The sequence below is a fragment of the Anabrus simplex genome, chromosome 10 (assembly GCF_040414725.1).
Source record: "Anabrus simplex isolate iqAnaSimp1 chromosome 10, ASM4041472v1, whole genome shotgun sequence".
Classification (NCBI taxonomy): Eukaryota; Metazoa; Arthropoda; class Insecta; order Orthoptera; family Tettigoniidae; genus Anabrus; species Anabrus simplex.
Window position 1 is genome coordinate 27,247,890 of NC_090274.1, and position 20,646 is coordinate 27,268,535.

At 39.6% G+C, this 20,646-nt stretch overlaps 1 protein-coding gene across 1 annotated transcript in view; it reads left to right on the top strand.

Annotated features, from left to right (window-relative positions):
• The window catches only part of Dscam3 (Down syndrome cell adhesion molecule 3), a 1,308,845-nt gene that overhangs the window by 469,942 nt on the left and 818,257 nt on the right, over positions 1–20,646 (top strand). The window contains exon 2 of the mRNA XM_068229415.1: positions 1,892–2,069. Within this exon, the coding sequence (XP_068085516.1) occupies positions 1,892–2,069 (178 nt within the window). The remainder of the gene's footprint in view (positions 1–1,891; positions 2,070–20,646) is intronic.

Sequence of the window (20,646 nt, forward strand, 5' to 3'; positions counted from 1 at the left end):
CCCTCTACTTCTTTACCCTCCATAACAGAGTCCAGTATTTTCCTAGGTAACCTATCCTCCTGCATTTGCCTCACATGACCCCACCACCGAAGCCGCTTTATACGTACAGCTTCATCTATCGAGTTCATTCCTAACTTAGCCTTTATCTCCTCATTTCGAGTACCCTCCTGCTTTTATTCCTACCTGTTTGTACCAGCAATCTTTCTCGCTAGTTTCATTTCTGTTACTTCCAACTTATGAATAAGATATCCTGAGTCCACTCAGCTTTCGCTACCATAAAGCTGGTCTGAAAACTGACCGATGTAATGTTAGCTTCGTCCAAGAGTTATTATTATTATTATTATTATTATTATTATTATTATTATTAGTAGTAGTAGTAGTAGTAGTAGTAGTAGTAGTAATAGTAGTAGTTGGTGGTTGGTAGTTGTTGTTGTAGTAGTAGTATCGGTACTGCTCAGTTACCGAGCCTAAGGCCTTCTGAAGTGGTGCTTCTAGGAAGCCTGCATAACAGTTTCGGCATTGCGATTGTGCTGCTAGATACTAGATGAAACTGAGTCCACCAACAGAGATCGTTAACATGATAACAAAAATAACATTTAGTGTAGATACTTTTGACCCCCATTCGGAGATGGAGTACCTCAGCGGGAAACAACCCGCGAACGATAGATCAGTTGAACGCTCTAACAGTGATCCCCAGAGACAATGCTACATCGCGCGACCTCACCGGAGCATGGGCCGTACAAAAATTCTCCTCTGGTTTACCATCTCAAGATTTTGATGTAGGATCTTATCCTTCTACTGGATTTTAAACATTATTTCAAATGCTTCTCTACGCTCTATTTTCTGCCTTGTATAATGCCAAGGTTTCATACTGTTTGAGAGTCCATACACTGAGCTGTCATCCCATATTACACTCTTTCTAACAACCTTATTGATCAGGTACTGGTAACGAATATTTTACCTATCATTTAAGAAACGTTCATTACATGACGTGAAATCCAATCCATTGTGGAGCACTTTCATTGTGATTACGAGATAAAATAATCACCTATTTACGATACCAATAAGTAAACAAAACATTGCAACAAAAATCTGGAATAATACTGAAATAATTTGTGGAATGTCTAAACAGCACACGGAAACAAAAGGACTGAATATTTTGGGATTTTCTAAATGACACTCTACGACAATATTGTTTAATTTTTACAATTTGCTTTAAGTCGCACCGACACAGGTAGGTTGGATGGGATAGGAAAGGGCCGGGAGAGGGAACGAAGCGGTCATGGCGTTAATTTTACGCACAGCCCGAGCATTTGCCTGGTTTTATCATGGGAAAACAATGGAAAACCATATTCTGGACTGCCGAAAATGGTGTTCGAATCGACTATCTCCCGAGTACAACCTGATAGCTAATAATAATAATTTTGATGTATATTGATATTTTTGTGGATTTTCTAAACAAGTAAAACCATGAATTTTGTATAATACTGAAATGAATGTGGAATTTACGAGCAACACCATGAAACAGAGATTTGGAATAATACTGAAATTATTGTGGAATTTCCTGACAACATAACAAAACAGAAATTTGGAATAATACCGACATTTTTGTGGATTGTTTCAACACCAAGCAACACATTGCCAAAAACAGTTTCAAATTATACTGATTTTTTGCCGTTGATACCTAAGCGATGCAACAAAAATATTGAATAATACTGAATTTTTTGTAGATCATGAGAAATATGCATGGCAATAAAAATATGGAATACTATTGATCATCATTCTCTTGTAATTTGTGAATATTTCACTCTGGGCTGACCGAGTACCTTCCACAGTGATGGTGCTCCATCATAGCTCTTGTCTAACCTCCCCTTGTCTGTGTGTTATCCAGGTGTACAGTGTCAGCACGGAATCCACGGACCAGTGTTTCTGCTGGAGCCTCCAGCTATCCTCTCCTTCTCCAATTCCACGGGATCGCAAGTCAGCTGCTCCGCCCACGGCTCTCCCACACCTGACGTCACGTGGTTGCATCAAGATGGTTCAGTGGTCACTGCTGTTCCTGGATTCAGGTAATATACATTCTCCACCCTCAGTGTATTTTGCAAGAAATATTTTCAAAATAATATCCCTAAACTTGAAATGGTTATTTCACAATATTTTAAAATTGAAGTCTATTAGCTTAAATATAATTTTGAATTTCATATTTTTAAAATTTAATTTTTTTTGTTTAAAATTTAATTCCCCTCCCAGCAGTGGGGCCCGTGGTTCATATCCCGATCACTCCACGTCAGATTTGTGCTAGGCAAAGCGGAGGCGGGTTAGGTTTTTCTCCAGGTACTCCGATTTATCCTGTCGTCATTCATTCCATCAGCACTCTCCAATATAATTTCATTTCATTTGTCAGTCGTTAATCATTGCCCAAGAGGAGTGTGACATTTTTCGTCCTAGTAATAACTACTTAATTTCTTTTATCATTCATATGAAAACCTACGCATCGTTTTCCAGTCAGTGACCGGGTCAGGGATGGGTTGAATGAATCCCCAAACTTGCGGCGAGAACAGGAATTATGCCGGCTGCCGAGGCCTATCGCACTCCTCTGGGACAATCATTAATGACTGACAGATGAAATGAAATGATATTGGAGAGTGTTGCTGGAATGAAAGATGACAGGGAAAACCGGAGTACCCGGAGGAAAACCTGTCCCGCCTCCGCTTAGTCCAGCAGAAATCTCACATGGAGTGACCGGGATTTGAGCCACGGTATCCAGCGGTGAGAGGCCGGCGCGCTGCAGCCTGAGCCACGGAGGCTCTATTTGATCGTTCATAACTACTAAAAAATTCCAGGTTTAAATTTATTTTATGAGTTACCTACAATGTAATAATAATAATAATAATAATAATAATAATAATAATGTATTGTGGGCATTACTAGTCGGTAATAGTTTAGAATGAAAGTGTCATCTAGCCCCATCTTCCGTAATATAGCGAGTAATATAAATACTAGGAGTTCTGAAGGGCCGTGCCCCTAATATTTATGCAAATCACATAGCATAACCGTTGTGCAGGCTATTGCATTCTAACCTATTACTGCCATTAGAAATATAATTTTGTGTGGCTCTTGCCAATATTTCGCAGCCCTTGTATGGCAGACCCTCCGACATGGGTGGGTGACATCTGCGGTGTACGGGAAAGTGCATGTTATTTTGAAGGGAGGGCAGTGTAATGGGTGAGCTGCAGGAAGATGAAAATCCCTAACCCTGTCGGGAGACCGACCTGGGACCTTCTGAACAGGAGGCCACTACGCCAATTATTCAGCCTAGGAGCCGGGCAACTTTAATATCTGAAGCGTAGAAATGATTTCAAGGATTATAATACCTTGAAAGAGTCTTACTTAACACAAGATTATGAAACATATGACCTTCATCGCGATTCGAACTTGTAGTCCCATGACTCAAGACCACTCAGTCATTCGGTTGTGGCGTAATGCGCCCAGGATTACTACATTTCCTTCCAAAACTAGCTTTTCAACTGCTGTGTTGCGAATAAATGTAACTTTTCCGACTTTAAATGAAATGTTAATGTATCAGAAGGGAAATCCGGATTCAGATCATAGAATTTTAGAATTCATTTCATAATTTGCGCGCTGGCTATAAACAAAACTACAACGTTGTAAACTAAAATTAATAGCGATTCTTGCTTAAGGATGTTAATTTTTTATTTTTTACAATTTGCTTTACGTCGCTTTACGACACAGATACTGTAGGTCTTATGGCTCTAATTTAGGTACAGCTCCAGCATTTGCCAGCGTGAAAATGGGAAACCACCAAAAACCATCTTCGTGGCTGCAGACAATGGTGTTTGGACCCTCTATCTCGCAGATGCAAGCTCATAGCTGCGTGCTCCTAAGATATTAGAATTAGAAATCGGATTTAGCAAAACTCTTTATTTTAAATTTGTGTGAAATTTGTACAGGGTGATTTAAAATAAAAAACGCTGAATACAGTATGTCCCGGTCTAGAAAGCCAAGAATAACGACTGAGAGGATTCGTCGTGCTGACCACACGACACCTCGTAATCTGCAGCCTTCGGGCTGAGCAGCGGTCGCTTGGTAGGCCATGGCCCTTCAAGAGCTGTAGTGCCATGGGGTTTGGTTTGGTTTGGTTTGGTTTGGTTTGGTTTGGTTTGGTTTGGTTTGGTTTGGTTTGGTTTGGTTTGGTTTGGTTTGGTTTGGTTTGGTTTAATACAGTATGAGGTGTATGGCGTAAAACTCATAATTTCACATGAGGGGAAGTTCCTGTGCAAAATGTGTGGTTTGGGCACTGCGGGGCGTCAGATTTTGGCAACGCTTCGGACAGGGGGTAAGGTTTGCGTTCCATATTTTGTCAATAAATCTGCATCAACCCAACATGAGTATTATATCGGAAATTAAATTACAAAAATGGTATCGAATTCTCGACCTCCTACTTGATTGTGCAGACATTGATGAACAGTTTGAAATTCTGTACAGCACGTGAAGGCTATGTAATCAATAGGGACAGGATTTTTTGGCAGTAAGAGATTAGAATGTAAAGTTGCAAAAACCAGTAACAGGTACCGGTATACACTAACCAACACAACAGTTATGCTTTGCGTTTTGCAGGAACATTAGGGGCACAGTCTGTTAGAACCACTAGAATTTGTTACTCTCACTACAATACGAAAGAGTGGGCAAGACCACGCTTCGTAAAAGCTAAATTACTTTGCATTGTAACCTATTACTACCTAGAACTCCTGAAACTAGTAAAGAACTAGGAGAACAAAACAGCGAATTAAGATGTTAAATAGTTTCAAAATATGAAATAATGTATGTTTACATCACAACTGCCTCGAGAAATTGGATGTACTGTTGATGCCGAATTGAAATAATCTGAAACATGAATTGCCTATGTTTTAATAGAGGAAAAACGTTCCGGATTTAAAAAGTTCTCAGGTAATACGCAGAGAAAGAGGAGGAAGGATTTATTGAACACGTCAGCAAAAGGAGCTGGAGTTGATTTGTAAAGCGAGCAGAACAGCATTCCACACTTAGGAAATCGATCCTCCCTGGAGAAGCTCCGCTGTCAATCCTACCTTTTGCAAGTTTCATTGTCTTGCAGAAACATCGACAGTTCCAACCCTCTCCACCGCGAAATATTTTTGGAGGTTCTGCCGGTAAGTAAGGGGTGACCAAAATTATGCGATGCTGTGAGTATGATATGAAAACTACAAGGTCATCCAAATAACGCAGAACCGCGGGTGAGGCGAGGTTGAGGCTAGGAAACTATCACTTCCGGCTAGTCGGGCAATACGAGAGCAAGCTAGAGGTAAATTATAATGCATAAAAGCATTAATTTCTCGTCATGAAACGTTTCATGGTGGTTTATCGGGTCGTCAATAAAATTGGTGCTTTGAGAATTCACGGACCGTACGTAAGTGAAACCACGTTTCTTCGTAGAAGAGAATGATATTGGGATCAATTTCTATGTCATGCTCTTTATTCAAAATTCATTCAGTAAATCTAATCCTACACATAGCATCATCCACTTCATGTTGTTACACCACAGCACATTTAAAGAGTTTTGACTTGTGAAATTAGAAACACTGAATTAAAACTTTAAATATAACACAATTATTTAGTTATGACACATTTGTAATCATGTTGTTGATTACGAAAGCAGATGTCTCCTGGTTTCTTTTTCGGCCAACTCATGGATTGTATTTCCTAATGTCACATGTTTTTCTTTATGTGTATACAAAAGAGTTGACACATTCAATCTTTCCTGTGCTATCATATTCTGCAAATAACCTCTCAAATATTTCAGGGATGAAATAGAGCATTCTGGTGTGGAGTGGTTACTAGTAAGTGAGCAGTTTTAGTACTCTATGTATTGTTGGAGAGACGTCACTGTCGCAAAGTGTTAACTGAAAAAATGAAGTCCATTGGTTCAGGATGATTGTTTTTAGAAGAAAAACGTAAATATTTATTAATGGAGGCATCAACCCATTGTTGGCAAATACATAGTTCAAACTAAGAGCAAAACAATGAGCTACCAAGTTCTAAACTTCAGAATTGGAGGGGGGAATAATCCCCCCAATCCTATTCTCTGTGTACGCCCCTGTTTCTGTCTGCTGAGAAGAGTCGGCTATGCGATTTCTTGGGGGAAATTTTCAGGTGTTATCCAATGTCTTCAGGATTTCCTTCAATTAGCACTGTACATCGCATTCTCTTCTCTTCTTATCATTATTATACCCCATTTCAAAAAATCATCCGACGACTTGGAGCACACCTACATACTCACCAGTAGAAAGGTAGAAAGGTGGAAAACTTATGAACAGTAATTTATTCACCGGGCGAGTTGGCCGTGCGCGTAGAGGCGCGCGGCTGTGAGCTTGCATCCGGGAGATAGTAGGTTCGAATCCCACTATCGGCAGCCCTGAAGATGGTTTTCCGTGGTTTCATATTTTCACACCAGGCAAATGCTGGGGCTGTACCTTAATTAAGGCCACGGCCGCTTCCTTCCAACTCCTAGGCAGTTCCTATCCCATCGTTGCCATAAGACTTATCTATGTCGGTGCGACGTAAAACCCCTAGCAAAAAAAAAAGTAATTTATTCATAAGAAATAATCTCTATTGAACAATTTAAGCGATTTATATTTGATAATTAAAGGAACCATGACAACGTTTGATCGGTCTTTAACAATAACTAGATGATAAAATAGCTACCCTAAGAAATAAACAATCACAGTTTATGAAAGGTGCTAAGTACTGCAGACATTTGATATGTGCTTTGTCACATACCTTCCTTAGCCAAGTAGGAAATCAATACATTAAATAAATAAATAAACAAATAAATAAATAAATAAATAAATAAATAAATAAATAAATAAATAAATAAATAAATAAATAAATAAATAAAAAATAAATAAATAAATAAGTAAATAAAAAATAAAAAATAAATACAATCCTCCAGTGAACATTGACATGTTCCGTACCCCTGTCTGTAATAATCGGATCAATATCCTGACCTCTTGTAGTGACCACCATTTTCCAACTGACATTGTAGCAATGATCTGCTTTACCAACTTGAGCTACTGTGCGCAATCTATCGATGTGGTTACAATCTAATGAATACATCGGTTGCAGCGAGCTCCCTCCCTTTGTTTCTCTACAATAAAACTGGGAAACGTACCTCCTGACTAACCTCGTATCTTCCAGCCTGCACGATCGTTCTGTAGTGAGATTTACATAAACATCAGGGGCTATTAGAAACCCTTCAATTTATGCAACTCCTCGTACATAACCGTAAAAGACGCCTTGCCTTTCACGAAGTAAGTTTGCATTCTAACCTGTTACTTGATTACAATAATGTATGAAGTTATTAAATATTTTAACTCTTTAAACGTACCATATAATGTATACAAACTCAGTAGAACGAATACATGACGGTCAGGAAGAATTTGTATGCAGCGTATGCAGTTTTTGCCATTTAAATATGGATTAATTTTAATAACTATTATGATTATAACTATCTTCAGCTACGTAAGCAAAGAATATTCCTCTTCTGATTTTTATTTTTTATATTATTTTGACATAAATGTGTGAAGGAAGTGTAACCATAGCAACCGCGCAGTCAGTGATGTAAGATATGGATTCATGTTTAAAAAATGTTACCTAGCAACCGTGCAGGGTGTCTCTTATGGCTGGTGGTCATCTGAAATTGGCAGCCGTTGATGGATGGCCACGCCTGTTGTGGGTGAGGTACGCAGGCGAAGAATACATCCACGGTACCCCCTGCGTGTCATGAGAGGCGACTAAAAGGGGCGACCAAGGAATGTTGGACTTAAAATCATGGGACTGCTTGTGATTAATACCACGATACGAGGAACTCCATGGTTATAATTTACCAGTGATTAGTACTATTATGAGGGACTGGTGACCTTGATTTTGTACTCCTGTGGACAACAAGCATCATATCGGAAAATAAGACATAGTGAATAGGGTCCACTGATTGTTTTGGATTCCTGGTTATTTTTTCATCATCATTCGTTTTAGATTATAGACGGTGGATGCATTTTGAAGTTTTAATTATCGTTTCATTTCGTTGCACCTCTTACCATTAGGAGCCGATGGCCTAGCTGTTACGACCCTTTAAACAACAATCATCATCATAATCATCATTTCCATCTTCATCATGGATGGCCACGACCGGGAGACGTCTATGATCGTTCAATTTTCACTAAGAGAACATGGTTTCTTTTTCATATTTTTAACTAGACCTTTCCTCCAATTCTTGCGGGTTGACACCGAATAGGGATTTGGCCCTGTTTCACTGCCGGCTGCACTGGCATGTGAAACATGGTGTATTGTTTCTGTGGTACTAAGGCAGAACCCGATATGTAGAAGCAAATCAGTATTAATGCCGACATGGTAGATTATGCGATGAAGTGTGTGATGTAATTTTGTTCCCCGTAGAACACGCTGTTCCCAAAATTAACATTTAGGTACGTTCAGCAACAACCGAGTGATTTGTTCTTGGAACTACCGAGTGAGTTGATTGTGCGGTCAGAGGCGTGTAACTGTGAGCTTGCATTCGGAAGGTAGTGGATTAGATTCCCACTGTTGGCAGACCTAAAAATGATTTTCTATGATTTCCTTCATCCAAACCAGGCAAATGCTTGAGCTGCACCTTAATTAACGTCACAGCCGTTTCCTTCCCACTCTTAGCCCTTCCAATCCGTTCGTCACCAGAAGACGTATCTGTGTCGGTGCGACGTAAAGCAAATTGTAAAATATAGGTTGTCTCTTAAGAGTATTACATCATCCACGAAGGGCGGGAAGTCTAATATGATCCCAAATTTCCCACTTCCTATATTTGTCCCGTTCTACTGTTCCCTTTTAGTCATTGAACATCAGTGGTTGAAAGGCAGTCCCCTTGTCTCAGACCTAATGTTCACTTAAACATTTCACAGATTGCACCCATCCGTTTATATATTATTCTTCTTCTTCTTCATATTCTTGTCGTTTGGGCCTACTGAGGACCACGGGACTCGTTTCGACTCCTTGTACGGAAATTCTGTTTTCTCTTCGCCCAGAAAGCTTTCATTTTCTGGCTGTGTGCTTGTTTCATTTCCTCGGTCCACTTCAGTCGGGTGGTGCGTGTACTCTGTCTGCTGGTGAGAGACTCTGGAAAGACACCTTGAAAGGTCATCTGCCGGAATATTACACGATCCTGTATGGTTTGTTCTGAAATCCCCAGCTGTTCTAAGTCGCACTTCACTGTGGTGATCCATTCATTTTTCGACGCTTTCCCTCTACCTGTAGTGGTAAAGATCTTGCTGGTAAGTCTGTAAGTACTCATACCAGTCAAATGCCCATAGAAAGTCAATTGCCTCTTCCTCATGGATTTAACTATGTCTTCTTGATGGTCATGGATCTCATTGTTGTGCCTTATCCTGTAAGTACCATCCCCTTTCTCTTATTGGTCCTAAAATCGTCCTTAGTAGCCTATATATTTATTTATTTAATTTTTTATTTATTTATTCTTTATTTATTTATTTATTTATTTATTTATTTATTTATTTATTTATTTATTTATTTATTTATTTATTTAATCTGATCCGAAGTGTGGTTATCTACGGGCAGAAAAATAATGATATATTTGTTCTCACATACTATAGTTAATGATGGCTATTATAATCTGTTTCGGTGAAATGCATAGAACAACTACTGCACACTTGAGTGTATTAGGTATACATTTTTTGTCGAAATTCAATTTGTTACACCCACACTATTTAATGAAAAATAAAGAAACTTTCCCCTTTGCGAAAATCAAATGACCATGAATATACCTTTCTATAAATAAAACTTAAATATGTAGAGCTGCAGTTCTACGTCAAAGGAACATAACTTGTAGCCTCAGAATCTTTGGTGGCCAAGGCCTGTTGTCACCACTAATGTGACGTCTCTGACGGTACACTTTCTATTTCAACAATCTCATTTTACACAAATCCACAGCCGCAGATTCATTGTCGACCAAGGCCTACGGTAACGACTAATGTGACGTCACTTTCTCACACATTTTGTCACGTTACGTTCCGCAAATTTTCGGATGACTCCCAACCATAAGACAGATTCAGCTCAGAATGAAATTGCTCCCCTTCAGCAAAAACCTTTCGAAACTTTTTGTATATTAGTTTTAAGTTTCCATTCTCGGCCAAAAATGAACACCCTCATGGGACTTAATCTATCCAATAAAAGCATTTCGAAGAGAGTTAAGTTTTACTCTCGGACGTGGCCATGTAGTCGCCAGTACAAAGTGTGCCTGTTGCACTGCTATGCGTTGTCTTTACTCGCTGAACCTGTTATTGTTGCGCAATCTTCCGTTAAGTTTCAAACTTGCACTGAATGAGTTCTGGTGACATCTAAGGCTGTCGTAACCATGTATGTTAAGTGTCACAAAATGTGCAGTTTTATATATTTAGAGTATAGGAGAACACGCTTCATCTTGTGGTAAGATACGACGCTTCTCCCCTTATTTATGTATCTGGCTGTCTATCGATCCGTTTCGTTCTTCAGACAGCAGAATCCTAAAGTGATACGGACCACATTGCCCTTCGTGCCCTCTCCTTGACTTTGTCATGTTTATTGCAGCACCGGGTCGTATATTGCCTCGCCATGGAGCCTTTGCTATGGAATTCAGACGAGAAATAATGGAGCAGTGCTGTCTTGCAACAGTGAGTACAGGTGTGTGTCAGTGCCAGGGAGATGGAGGCTATGAATAATGGCGATCACATTAACTAAATAACACCCTGTCTCCCGTCTCCGCACGAGACCACGCGTTCATGACCAGTTGCCAACAAAAATAAAACCCTATCTCCGTAAAGGAGGATGGGGAGGGAATATTTCCACAAAAGAAGGAGTCATTTGGGTTTAACCCTCGAATGGTGTGGTGAAACTGTATGCACCTAAATGGGGAGGTGGGGTCAAAATTTTTATAAATGTGAAAAGTCCAAAGGAGAATTCACAGAGACACTCTTGGAAATTGTTTCATAGCCCACGTGAATGTGTTACCAAATTTGGTATGATCAATGGACAGAAGGATACTCTTACACGAAATCCGGCAAGGAATTGCAAGATCCTAAACGACACTAATTTTCATCTTTAAAGAGACATGCGATTTGCAATATTTATACTGAGAAATAAGTATCAATCCCTATCAGAGTCTAAAATTACAGAAATGAGAGATATATTTCGACTTTTCTTCGTTTTTTAAGTGGTCAAAGTATCTCACTCTGGACACTCGTTACAAGGAACGGAATTGTTTTTTTGGCACACTAGACGGCTGCAAGCGACACAGTACAGTATTCCTTGGCCGATTATACTTGAGAACTTCCAAATCGAAACTCAGGATCGTCATCCACCCACCTCTTGCATTGTCCCCATCGTAATCATTATTTACACACTGTTCAAAAAATTTTGGAAAATCGGAGTCAGTAATAGAAACGTCTTAACTCCAATATTTACACGAATAACTGAAGTGTGTGGCGTCAAATACGAAAGGAAAATACATTATACTTGAGTAAATTGCGAGGGTCGGTCAATAATGATTCCGCTATTATATAACACTGGACAGAAGTAAGAGGGTGATGAGGGTAAGGTGCAAGGAAAAATAACAGTTAGGGGAATAAATCCAGCGACGTAATAGAGGTGTAAAATCTGACTGGTGCCATGAACGACCCTATCCCCACCATTTAAGGGTTAACATATGTTTGTGTGAAAGATTATTTTAAGTCAATACATTTTATCTTGCCGAATTGAAATTACCGGCTAAGTATTTGATGGTGCTACGAATATGTTTGTCAATTAAACGAAACAAGTGGATATTCGTTCTATCTGTGCTTTGTGAATATTTATCTGATACCTGGTTTTCATACCCCAAGCATGCGTATCTCCGTCATACACAATTGATGATCATGTATCCATGTACAAGAGCAAGACAGATATTAGATTTATACGCCTAGCCCAACAGTTGGACCTGTCCCACATGAGTGCCCTTAGTGCTCGCCATTTCATGTATTTTTTGTACTATCGTATTAAGATTATCTGCACACTCCCAGTCACTTCACTACGGTTACCAACAGATGATAGTACCTGGATTGGGATGGGCCTGCAACCATATAGTCTTGTTTTTCCAGCTCTGTAATGAACAAGACTGCCGTTCTATGTGGCTGTTGACATAGCTATCAGTAGACCCCGGATTATCAGACAGTAACAGGTTACAATGAAAACCAAATTGCTTGTTAGGAAGTGTCGTCTTGCTTGCTCTTCGGCAATGTAGCGAGAGTAACATAAATTCTAGGGGTTCTGATTGGCTGTACCCCTAATGTTAACGCAAACCTCACAGCATAACCTTATGCAGACTAATTTGTTACTTGCTTGTATAAGTTTGCTTTCTAAATTATTACTGGCTAAAAATGCTCAAGCCTACGCAACCTCCAGATTTGCTTGGAGTCTAAATCATAAGAACTTGCCTGTTCGATTCATGTACTCCATATATAATGGCCTGGATTCAAACGTTGATGAAACATATTTGTAGCACCATCAAATTTTGTCCCTAGGCTATCACACCACTCAACGTTTCCTTAAACGAATCTACAAAAAACGTGAGTTATCTAACCACAATGTAGGCAATGGGCAGTAGACATTAAATGTTCCTGTTGCGGAAGTCAGTTGTTGAGGACTATTGTACAAAAATTCTTTGGAAAATAACATTTCCTCTCAACACAAAATAAATAAATAAATAAATAAATAAATAAATAAATAAATAAATAAATAAATAAATAAATAAATAAATAAATAAATAAATAAATAAATAAATAAATAAATAAATAAATAAATAAATAAATAAATAAATAAATAAATCACCATTGATCTACATTTAGGGCAGTCGCCCAGGTGGCTGATTCCCTGGGTTCAAAAATTCAAAGAACTTGCAAGTATTCATCGAACATCTCCCCGGGTAAATTATTCCAATCCCTAACTGCTCTTGTTATAAAATAATATTTGCCCCGATTTATCCTCCTGAATTCTAAATTTATCTTCATACCTTGATCTTTCCAACTTTTTAAAAAACATCACTCAAACATATTCGTCTACAAATGTCATTCGGCGCCATTTTTCACCGACATCTCGGAACATACCGCTTAGTCGAGCAGCTCGTCTCCTTACTTACACGTCTTCCCAAATCAAACTTTCAAACATGTTCGTAAAGATTCTCTTTTGTCGTAAATCAAACAACTAATCAAGCTAATTGTCTATTGACTGTTTCCAGTTTTCGAATCAAGTAATCCTAGTGAGGATCCCATACGGTGGAACGATATGTAATTGTGGTCTTACCAGAGTCTTATTGTCTTCTGTTTTTCATCTTTACTAGCATCACTAAATACCCTCAGATCTGTAAACTTTATTTACAATCCAGTTTTTCTGATTACCTAAATGAAGATCTTTCCTTATTTTTGCACCTAGATACATACAGTGATTCCCTTGAAGGATTTTCACCTCATCAACGCAGGAATGAAAACTGAGAGAATTTTCGTCCTAGATGATACTTTCAACCTGAATTTTCACCCCGTTTATCACCATACCATTATCTACTCTCCACTTCACAACATTTTCGAGGTCATTTACCACTTGCTCACAATATTGGAACTTACAGTATTTAGTACTCTTCACAGTAAAACTCCACACACAGAAATCCTTCTATGTGATTCTGTTTCCCTACTCATATCATCTACGTATAAGAAAACATAAGGTGCAATACGTTTGAAAGCTCTATAAGCTGGCAATTAATATACTGAATTTTTTGTATAGTTTATCACGGGTACATAATGGATATTTAGGGGTAATCATTTCTTCCATTCTACATTCCATTTCGGTAATGGTAAATTTTAAAGTACATGCGAATTTACCATTTGATCTGGACTAAATCTAGAACGATCCATTCAATACAAAATGAGTCACACAGTACATTTAATTCCCCCTTTCACGTCGCAAACAGTGTTAATACTGCGGCATATTTTATCTGGTGTGTGAAATCGCGCAGCTGGTTCTTCACATCGCAGGAAGCTTTATTTCCTTCCACTCATGGAGATGTTTATATTCTTTTTTTTTTGTATTAAAGTAGAGAGGGACAGCTACACTATAGAACTTTGGAAGAGATTCTAAGAAATACTTTGCATTGAAAATGTATTGCTGTGTGGGCCAGAATACTTGTCATTGGTGCCGAAGGGAAAGTTGACTTTGAATTTTATTGTTGAAGTATTTCTTTGAAAACGTTAGGTATATTTCGGAGAAGAGGGAGAGATATCTTTGTATTTTTATAACTCTTCAATGTAACGCACCACTTTTCTATGAAAGTCATGTAAAGCTACGAGCACAATCTCTTTCAGCATGTGCTTTTGCCTGAGTATTGGGGTTACTACTGTACAGTGAGTTCCAATGCAGGATGTGTGTGTCCGAGTCATCAGTCCATAGATTGGTTTGATGCGCCTCTCCATGCCACCTTATCCTGTGCTAACTCTTCTATTTCTACTTAACTGCTGTATCCTACATCTGCTCTAATCTGCTTGTTATATTTATACCATGGTCCACCCCTACCGTTCCTACCCAGTACACTTCCCTCAAAAACCAACTGAACAACTCCTGGGTGTCTTCTTCTCATTAAAATTGGCCAAATCGATCTCCTCTCCTCAATTTGATTCAATATCTTTTCATTGCTATTCGATCTATCCATCTCACCTTAAGCATTCTTCATCATTTCAAAAGCTCTTTCTTATCTCTTTCTGAGCTAGTTATCGCGATGTTTCACTTCCATTAAATTCCACGCTCCAGACGGAAGTCTTCAAAAACGTCTGTGTAGTTCCTATATCAATTTTCGAAGTGAGCAGATTTCTTAAGAAAGTCTTTCCTAGTCTGCGTTTTATGTACTCCTTGCTTCTGCCATCGTTAGTTATTTTACTACCCATGTAACAATATTCATCCAAAAAATCTCGGGAATATAACTAGCTTCTTTTGGGTGGTTAGATCGTGTGCGTTTTCAGAGTTTCGCCCAGACGTGCCATTTGGGCTTATCATTTGGAATGCCACGCCCCTCCAAGACTCTGGTTAGCAGTGGAGACTAACTGCGTGGTCCCGCTGTGTTCGCAAATATGGATTGCTAACCTGCTCAAGGAGAAGCGAATTCTGCGGTTTTAAAAAAATATGTCTGTGAGCTTGCATCCGGGAGATAGTAGGTTCGAATCCCACTATCGGCAGACCTGAAGATGGTTTTCCGTGGTTTCCCATTTTCACACCAGGCAAATGCTGGGGCTGTACCTTAATTAAGGCCACGGCCGCTTCCTTCCAACTCCTAGGCCTTTCCCATCCCATCGTCGCCATAAGACCTATCTGTGTCGGTGCGACGTAAAACCCCTAGCAAAAAAAAATATATGTACTCCACATGGAGATACGATTCCATAAATGGCTTGAAAAGTTTAAAAATTGAAACTGACTTATTACCTCTTGGTACATCCCTGCCTGGCGACGTAATGACGGGGGGTCGTGAGCTTCAGCAACTCAAACACCACGTGGATTGACAACACTGACTTGTGGTCTGAAACCCAACAGCCCACCACATATACCCCAAAAACATATTGTTGTTGTTTGAGTCATCAGTCCATATACTGGTTTGATGCAGCTCTCCATGCCACCCTATCATGTGGTAACCTTTTCATTTCTACGTAACTATTGCATCCTACATCTTCCCTAATCTACTTGTCATATTCATACCTTGGTCTACCCCTACCGTTCTTACCACCTACACTTCCTTCAAAAACCAACTGCACAAGTCCTGGGTGTCTTAAGATGTGTCCTATCATTTTATCACTTCTTCTCGTCAAATTTAGCCAAATCGATCTCCTCTCACCAATTCGATTCAGTATCTCTTCAGTCGTGATTCGATCTATCCATCTCACCCTCAGCATTCTTCTGTAACACCACATTTCAAAAAGCTTCTATTCTCTTTCTTTCTGAGCTAGTTATCGTCCATGTTTCACTTCCATACAATGCCACGCTCCACACGAAAGTCTTCAAAAACATCTTTCTAATTCCGATATCAATATTTGAAGTGAGCAAATTTATTTTCTTAAGAAAGCTCTTCCTTGCTTGTGCTAGTCTGCATTTTATGTCCTCCTTACTTCTGCCATCGTTAGTTATTTTACTACCCAAGTAACAATATTCATCTACTTCTTTTAAGACTTCATTTCCTAATCTAATGTTTCCTACATCACCTGCCTTCGTTCGACTGCACTCCATTACTTTTGTCTTGGACTTATTTATTTTCATCTGGTACTCCTTACCCAAGACTTCATCCATACCATTCAGCAACTTCTCGAGATCTTCGGCAGTCTCAGATAAAATAACAATATCATCGGCAAACCTCAAGGTTTTTATTTCCTCTCCTTGGACTGTGATTCCCTTTCCAAATTTCTCTTTGATTTCCTTTACTGCCTGTTCTATGTAAACATTGAAAAGGAGAGGGGACAAACTGCAGCCTTGCCTCACTCCTTTCTGGATTGCTGCTTCTTTTTCATAGCCCTCGATTCTTATCACTGGAGACTGATTTTTATACAGATTGTAGATAATTCTTCGTTCTCGGTATCTGATCCCTATCATCTTCAGAATCATAAATCGCTTGGTCCAATCAACATTATCGAATGCCTTTTCTAGATCTACGAATGCCATGTACGTGGGCTTGTCCTTCTTGATTCGATCCTCTAAGATCAGACGTAAAGTCAGGATTGCTTCACGTGTTCCTACATTTCTTCTGAAGCCAAATTGATCTTCTCCCAACTCAGCTTCCACTTGTTTTTCCATTCGTCTGTAAATAATACGTGTTAAAATTTTGCAGGCATGAGATACTAAAGTAATGGTGCGGTAGTTTTCACACCTGTCAGCACCGGCTGAAAACATAATCCTTTGTTTCGTAAAAACCATTTCCCAAATACAAAATGATATCTAGATGACGTGTAGTGGAGGGTAAGTTTCACTACTGCCTCGGCAGTAAGTACAGTATTCTACTTGCTATACTGTAGGGTCATCCACGCCCCTTAGAAATAATACGGGTGTCCTCCTCGCTAGGGAACTGTAATGCGCTTATCGGTGACAAGGTGGGGTGGCAGTTAGTATAAGGTATGCTGTACTAAACTTATGACATTGTTTCCTTGTTCATAACACGAAGGTAAGAGCTGTTACATACACTGTGCTCTCCCCAAAAGTTTTGTTGTGGAACTTGCTCTTGAAGACTTTCACATTATTGCATGTAATTAGTTTGCGAGTTAACTTGGCGCCGTCAACGGATCTTTCTCCATCATCCGCCAGGATGGAGCTGCTCTAGAGGGAATACCATCTTCTTCTGTAAAGGAATGAAGGGAAAAATTCCACGAACAAATTCCTCACGAAACGGTTTCCAAATTTAAGTTAAATCCGAGAGTCGCCGAAATGTTACCGTTAAATAAAAGTTACATTATAAAGAAAAGTTACGACGAAAAGGAAAATAATTAAGACGCAATGGACGCTATCTAATTTATGCAAAATTCATTCATTCATTCATTCATTATCATTATAGACTGTTATGCCTTTCAGCGTTCAGTCTTCAAGCCTCTGAGAATTTACTAAACGTCGCCACAATCCTCGATTTGGAACTAGTGTTGTGGCCTCATTTAGTTCTATACCTCTTATCTTTAAATCGTTAGAAACAGAGTCTAACCATCGTCGTCTTGGTCTCCCTCTACTTCTCTTACCCTCCATAACAGAGTCCATTATTCTCCTAGGTAACCTATCCTCCTCCATTCGCCTCACATGACCCCACCACCGAAGCCGGTTTATGCGTACAGCTTCATCCATCGAGTTCATTCCTAAATTAGCCTTTATCTCCTCATTCCGAGTTCCCTCCTGCCATTGTTCCCACCTGTTTGTACCAGCAATCATTCTTGCTACTTTCATGTCTGTTACTTCTAACTTATGAATAAGATATCCTGAGTCCACCCAGCTTTCGCTCCCATAAAGCAAAGTTGGTCTGAAAACAAACCGATGTAAAGATAGTTTCGTCTGGGAGCTGACTTCCTTCTTACAGAATACTGTTGATCGCAACTGCGAGCTCACTGCATTAGCTTTACTACACCTTGATTCAATCTCACTTACTATATTACCATCCTGGGAAAACACACAACCTAAATACTTGAAATTATCGACCTGTTCTAGCTTTGTATCACCAATCTGACATTCAATTCTGTTGGATTTCTTACCTACTGACATCAATTTAGTCTTCGAGAGGCTAATTTTCATACCATACTCATTGCACCTATTTTCAAGTTCCAAGATGTTAGACTGCAGGCTTTCGGCACAGTCTGCCATTAAGACCAAGTCGTCAGCATAGGCCAGGCTGCTTACTACATTTCCACCTAACTGAATCCCTCCCTGCCATTTTATACCTTTCAGCATATGATCCATGTAAACTACGAACAGCAAAGGTGAAAGATTACAGCCTTGTCTAACTCCTGTAAGTACCCTGAACCAAGAACTCATTCTACCATCAATTCTCACTGAAGCCCAATTGTCAACATAAATGCCTTTGATTGATTTTAATAATCTACCTTTAATTCCATAGTCCCCCAGTATAGCGTACATCTTTTCCCTCGGTACCCTGTCATATGCTTTCTCTAGATCTACGAAACATAAACACAACTGCCTATTCCTCTCGTAGCATTTTTCAATTACCTGGCGCATACTGAAAATCTGATCCTGACAGCCTCTCTGTGGTCTGAAACCACACTGGTTTTCATCCAACTTCCTCTCAACGACTGATCGCACCCTCCCTTCCAAGATGCCTGTGAATACTTTGCCTGGTATACTAATCAATGAAATACCTCGATAGTTGTTGCAATCCTTCCTGTTCCCTTGCTTATAGATAGGTGCAATTACTGCTTTTGTCCAATCTGAAGGTACCTTACCAACACTCCACGCTAATTTTACTACTCTATGAAGCCATTTCATCCCTGCCTTCCCACTATACTTCACCATTTCAGGTCTAATTTCATCTATTCCTGCTGCCTTATGACAATGGAGTTTATTTACTATCCTTTCCACTTCCTCAAGCATAATTTCACCAACATCATTTTCCTCCTCCCCATGACCTTGACTGTTTGCAACACCACCATGATGATTTCCTTTTACATTGAGAAGATGTTCAAAATATTCCCTCCACCTCTCCAGTGATTCCCTGGGATCTGTTATGAGTTCACCTGAATTACTCAAAACACTGTTCATTTCCTTTTTCCCTCCCTTCCTAAGATTCTTTATTACTGTCCAGAATGGTTTCCCTGCTGCTTGACCTAGCCTTTCCAGGTTATTACCAAAATCTTCCCATGACTTCTTTTTGGATTCAACAACTATTTGTTTCGCTCTGTTTCTTTCATCTACGTACAAATCCCTGTCTGCCTCGGCCCTTGTTTGGAGCCATTTCTGATAAGCCTTCTTTTTACGTTTACAGGCTGCTCTCACTTCATCATTCCACCAAGATGTTCGCCTTTTCCCATCTTTACACACAGTTGTTCCTAGGCATTCCCTAGCTGTTTCTACTACAGCATCCCTGTATGCCACCCATTCACTTTCTATATCCTGAACCTGCTTACTGTCTACTGTTCGAAACTTCTCACTAATCATATCCATGTACTTCTGTCTAATTTCCTCATCCTGGAGATTTTCTACCCTTATTCGTTTGCAGACAGATTTCACTTTCTCTACCCTAGGCCTAGAGATACTTAGTTCACTACAGATCAGATAATGGTCTGTATCATCGAAAAATCCCCGAAAAACTCGTACATTCCTAAAAGATTTCCTGAATTCAAAGTCTGTTAAGATATAGTCTATTATGGATCTGGTACCCCTAGCCTCCCATGTGTAGCGGTGAATAGCCTTATGCTTGAAGAATGTATTTGTAACAGCTAAACCCATACTAGCACAGAAGTCCAGCAAACGCTTCCCATTCCCATTAGCTTCCATATCTTCCCCACATTTACCAATCACCCTTTCGTATCCTTCAGTTCTATTCCCAACTCTCGCATTGAAATCGCCCATTAGCACTATTCTATCCTTGCTGTTGATCCTGACCACGATGTCACTCAATGCTTCATAAAACTTGTCAACTTCATCCTCATCTGCACCCTCACATGGTGAATACACGGACACAATTCTTGTCCTAATTCCTCCCACTGACAAATCTACCCACATCATTCGCTCACTTACGTGCCTAACAGAAACTATGTTGCGTGCAATGGTATTCCTGATAAAGAGCCCTACCCCAGACTCTGCCCTTCCCTTTCTAACACCCGTCAAGTACACTTTATAATCTCCTATCTCTTCCTCCTTATCTCCCCTTACCCGAATATCACTTACTCCTAGCACATCCAGATGCATCCTCTTTGCTGACTCAGCAAGTTCTACCTTCTTTCTTCCATAAGCCCCATTAATATTGATAGCTCCCCATCGAATTCCATTTCGTTCGCCAAGTTGTTTCCAAGGAGTCCCTCGCCT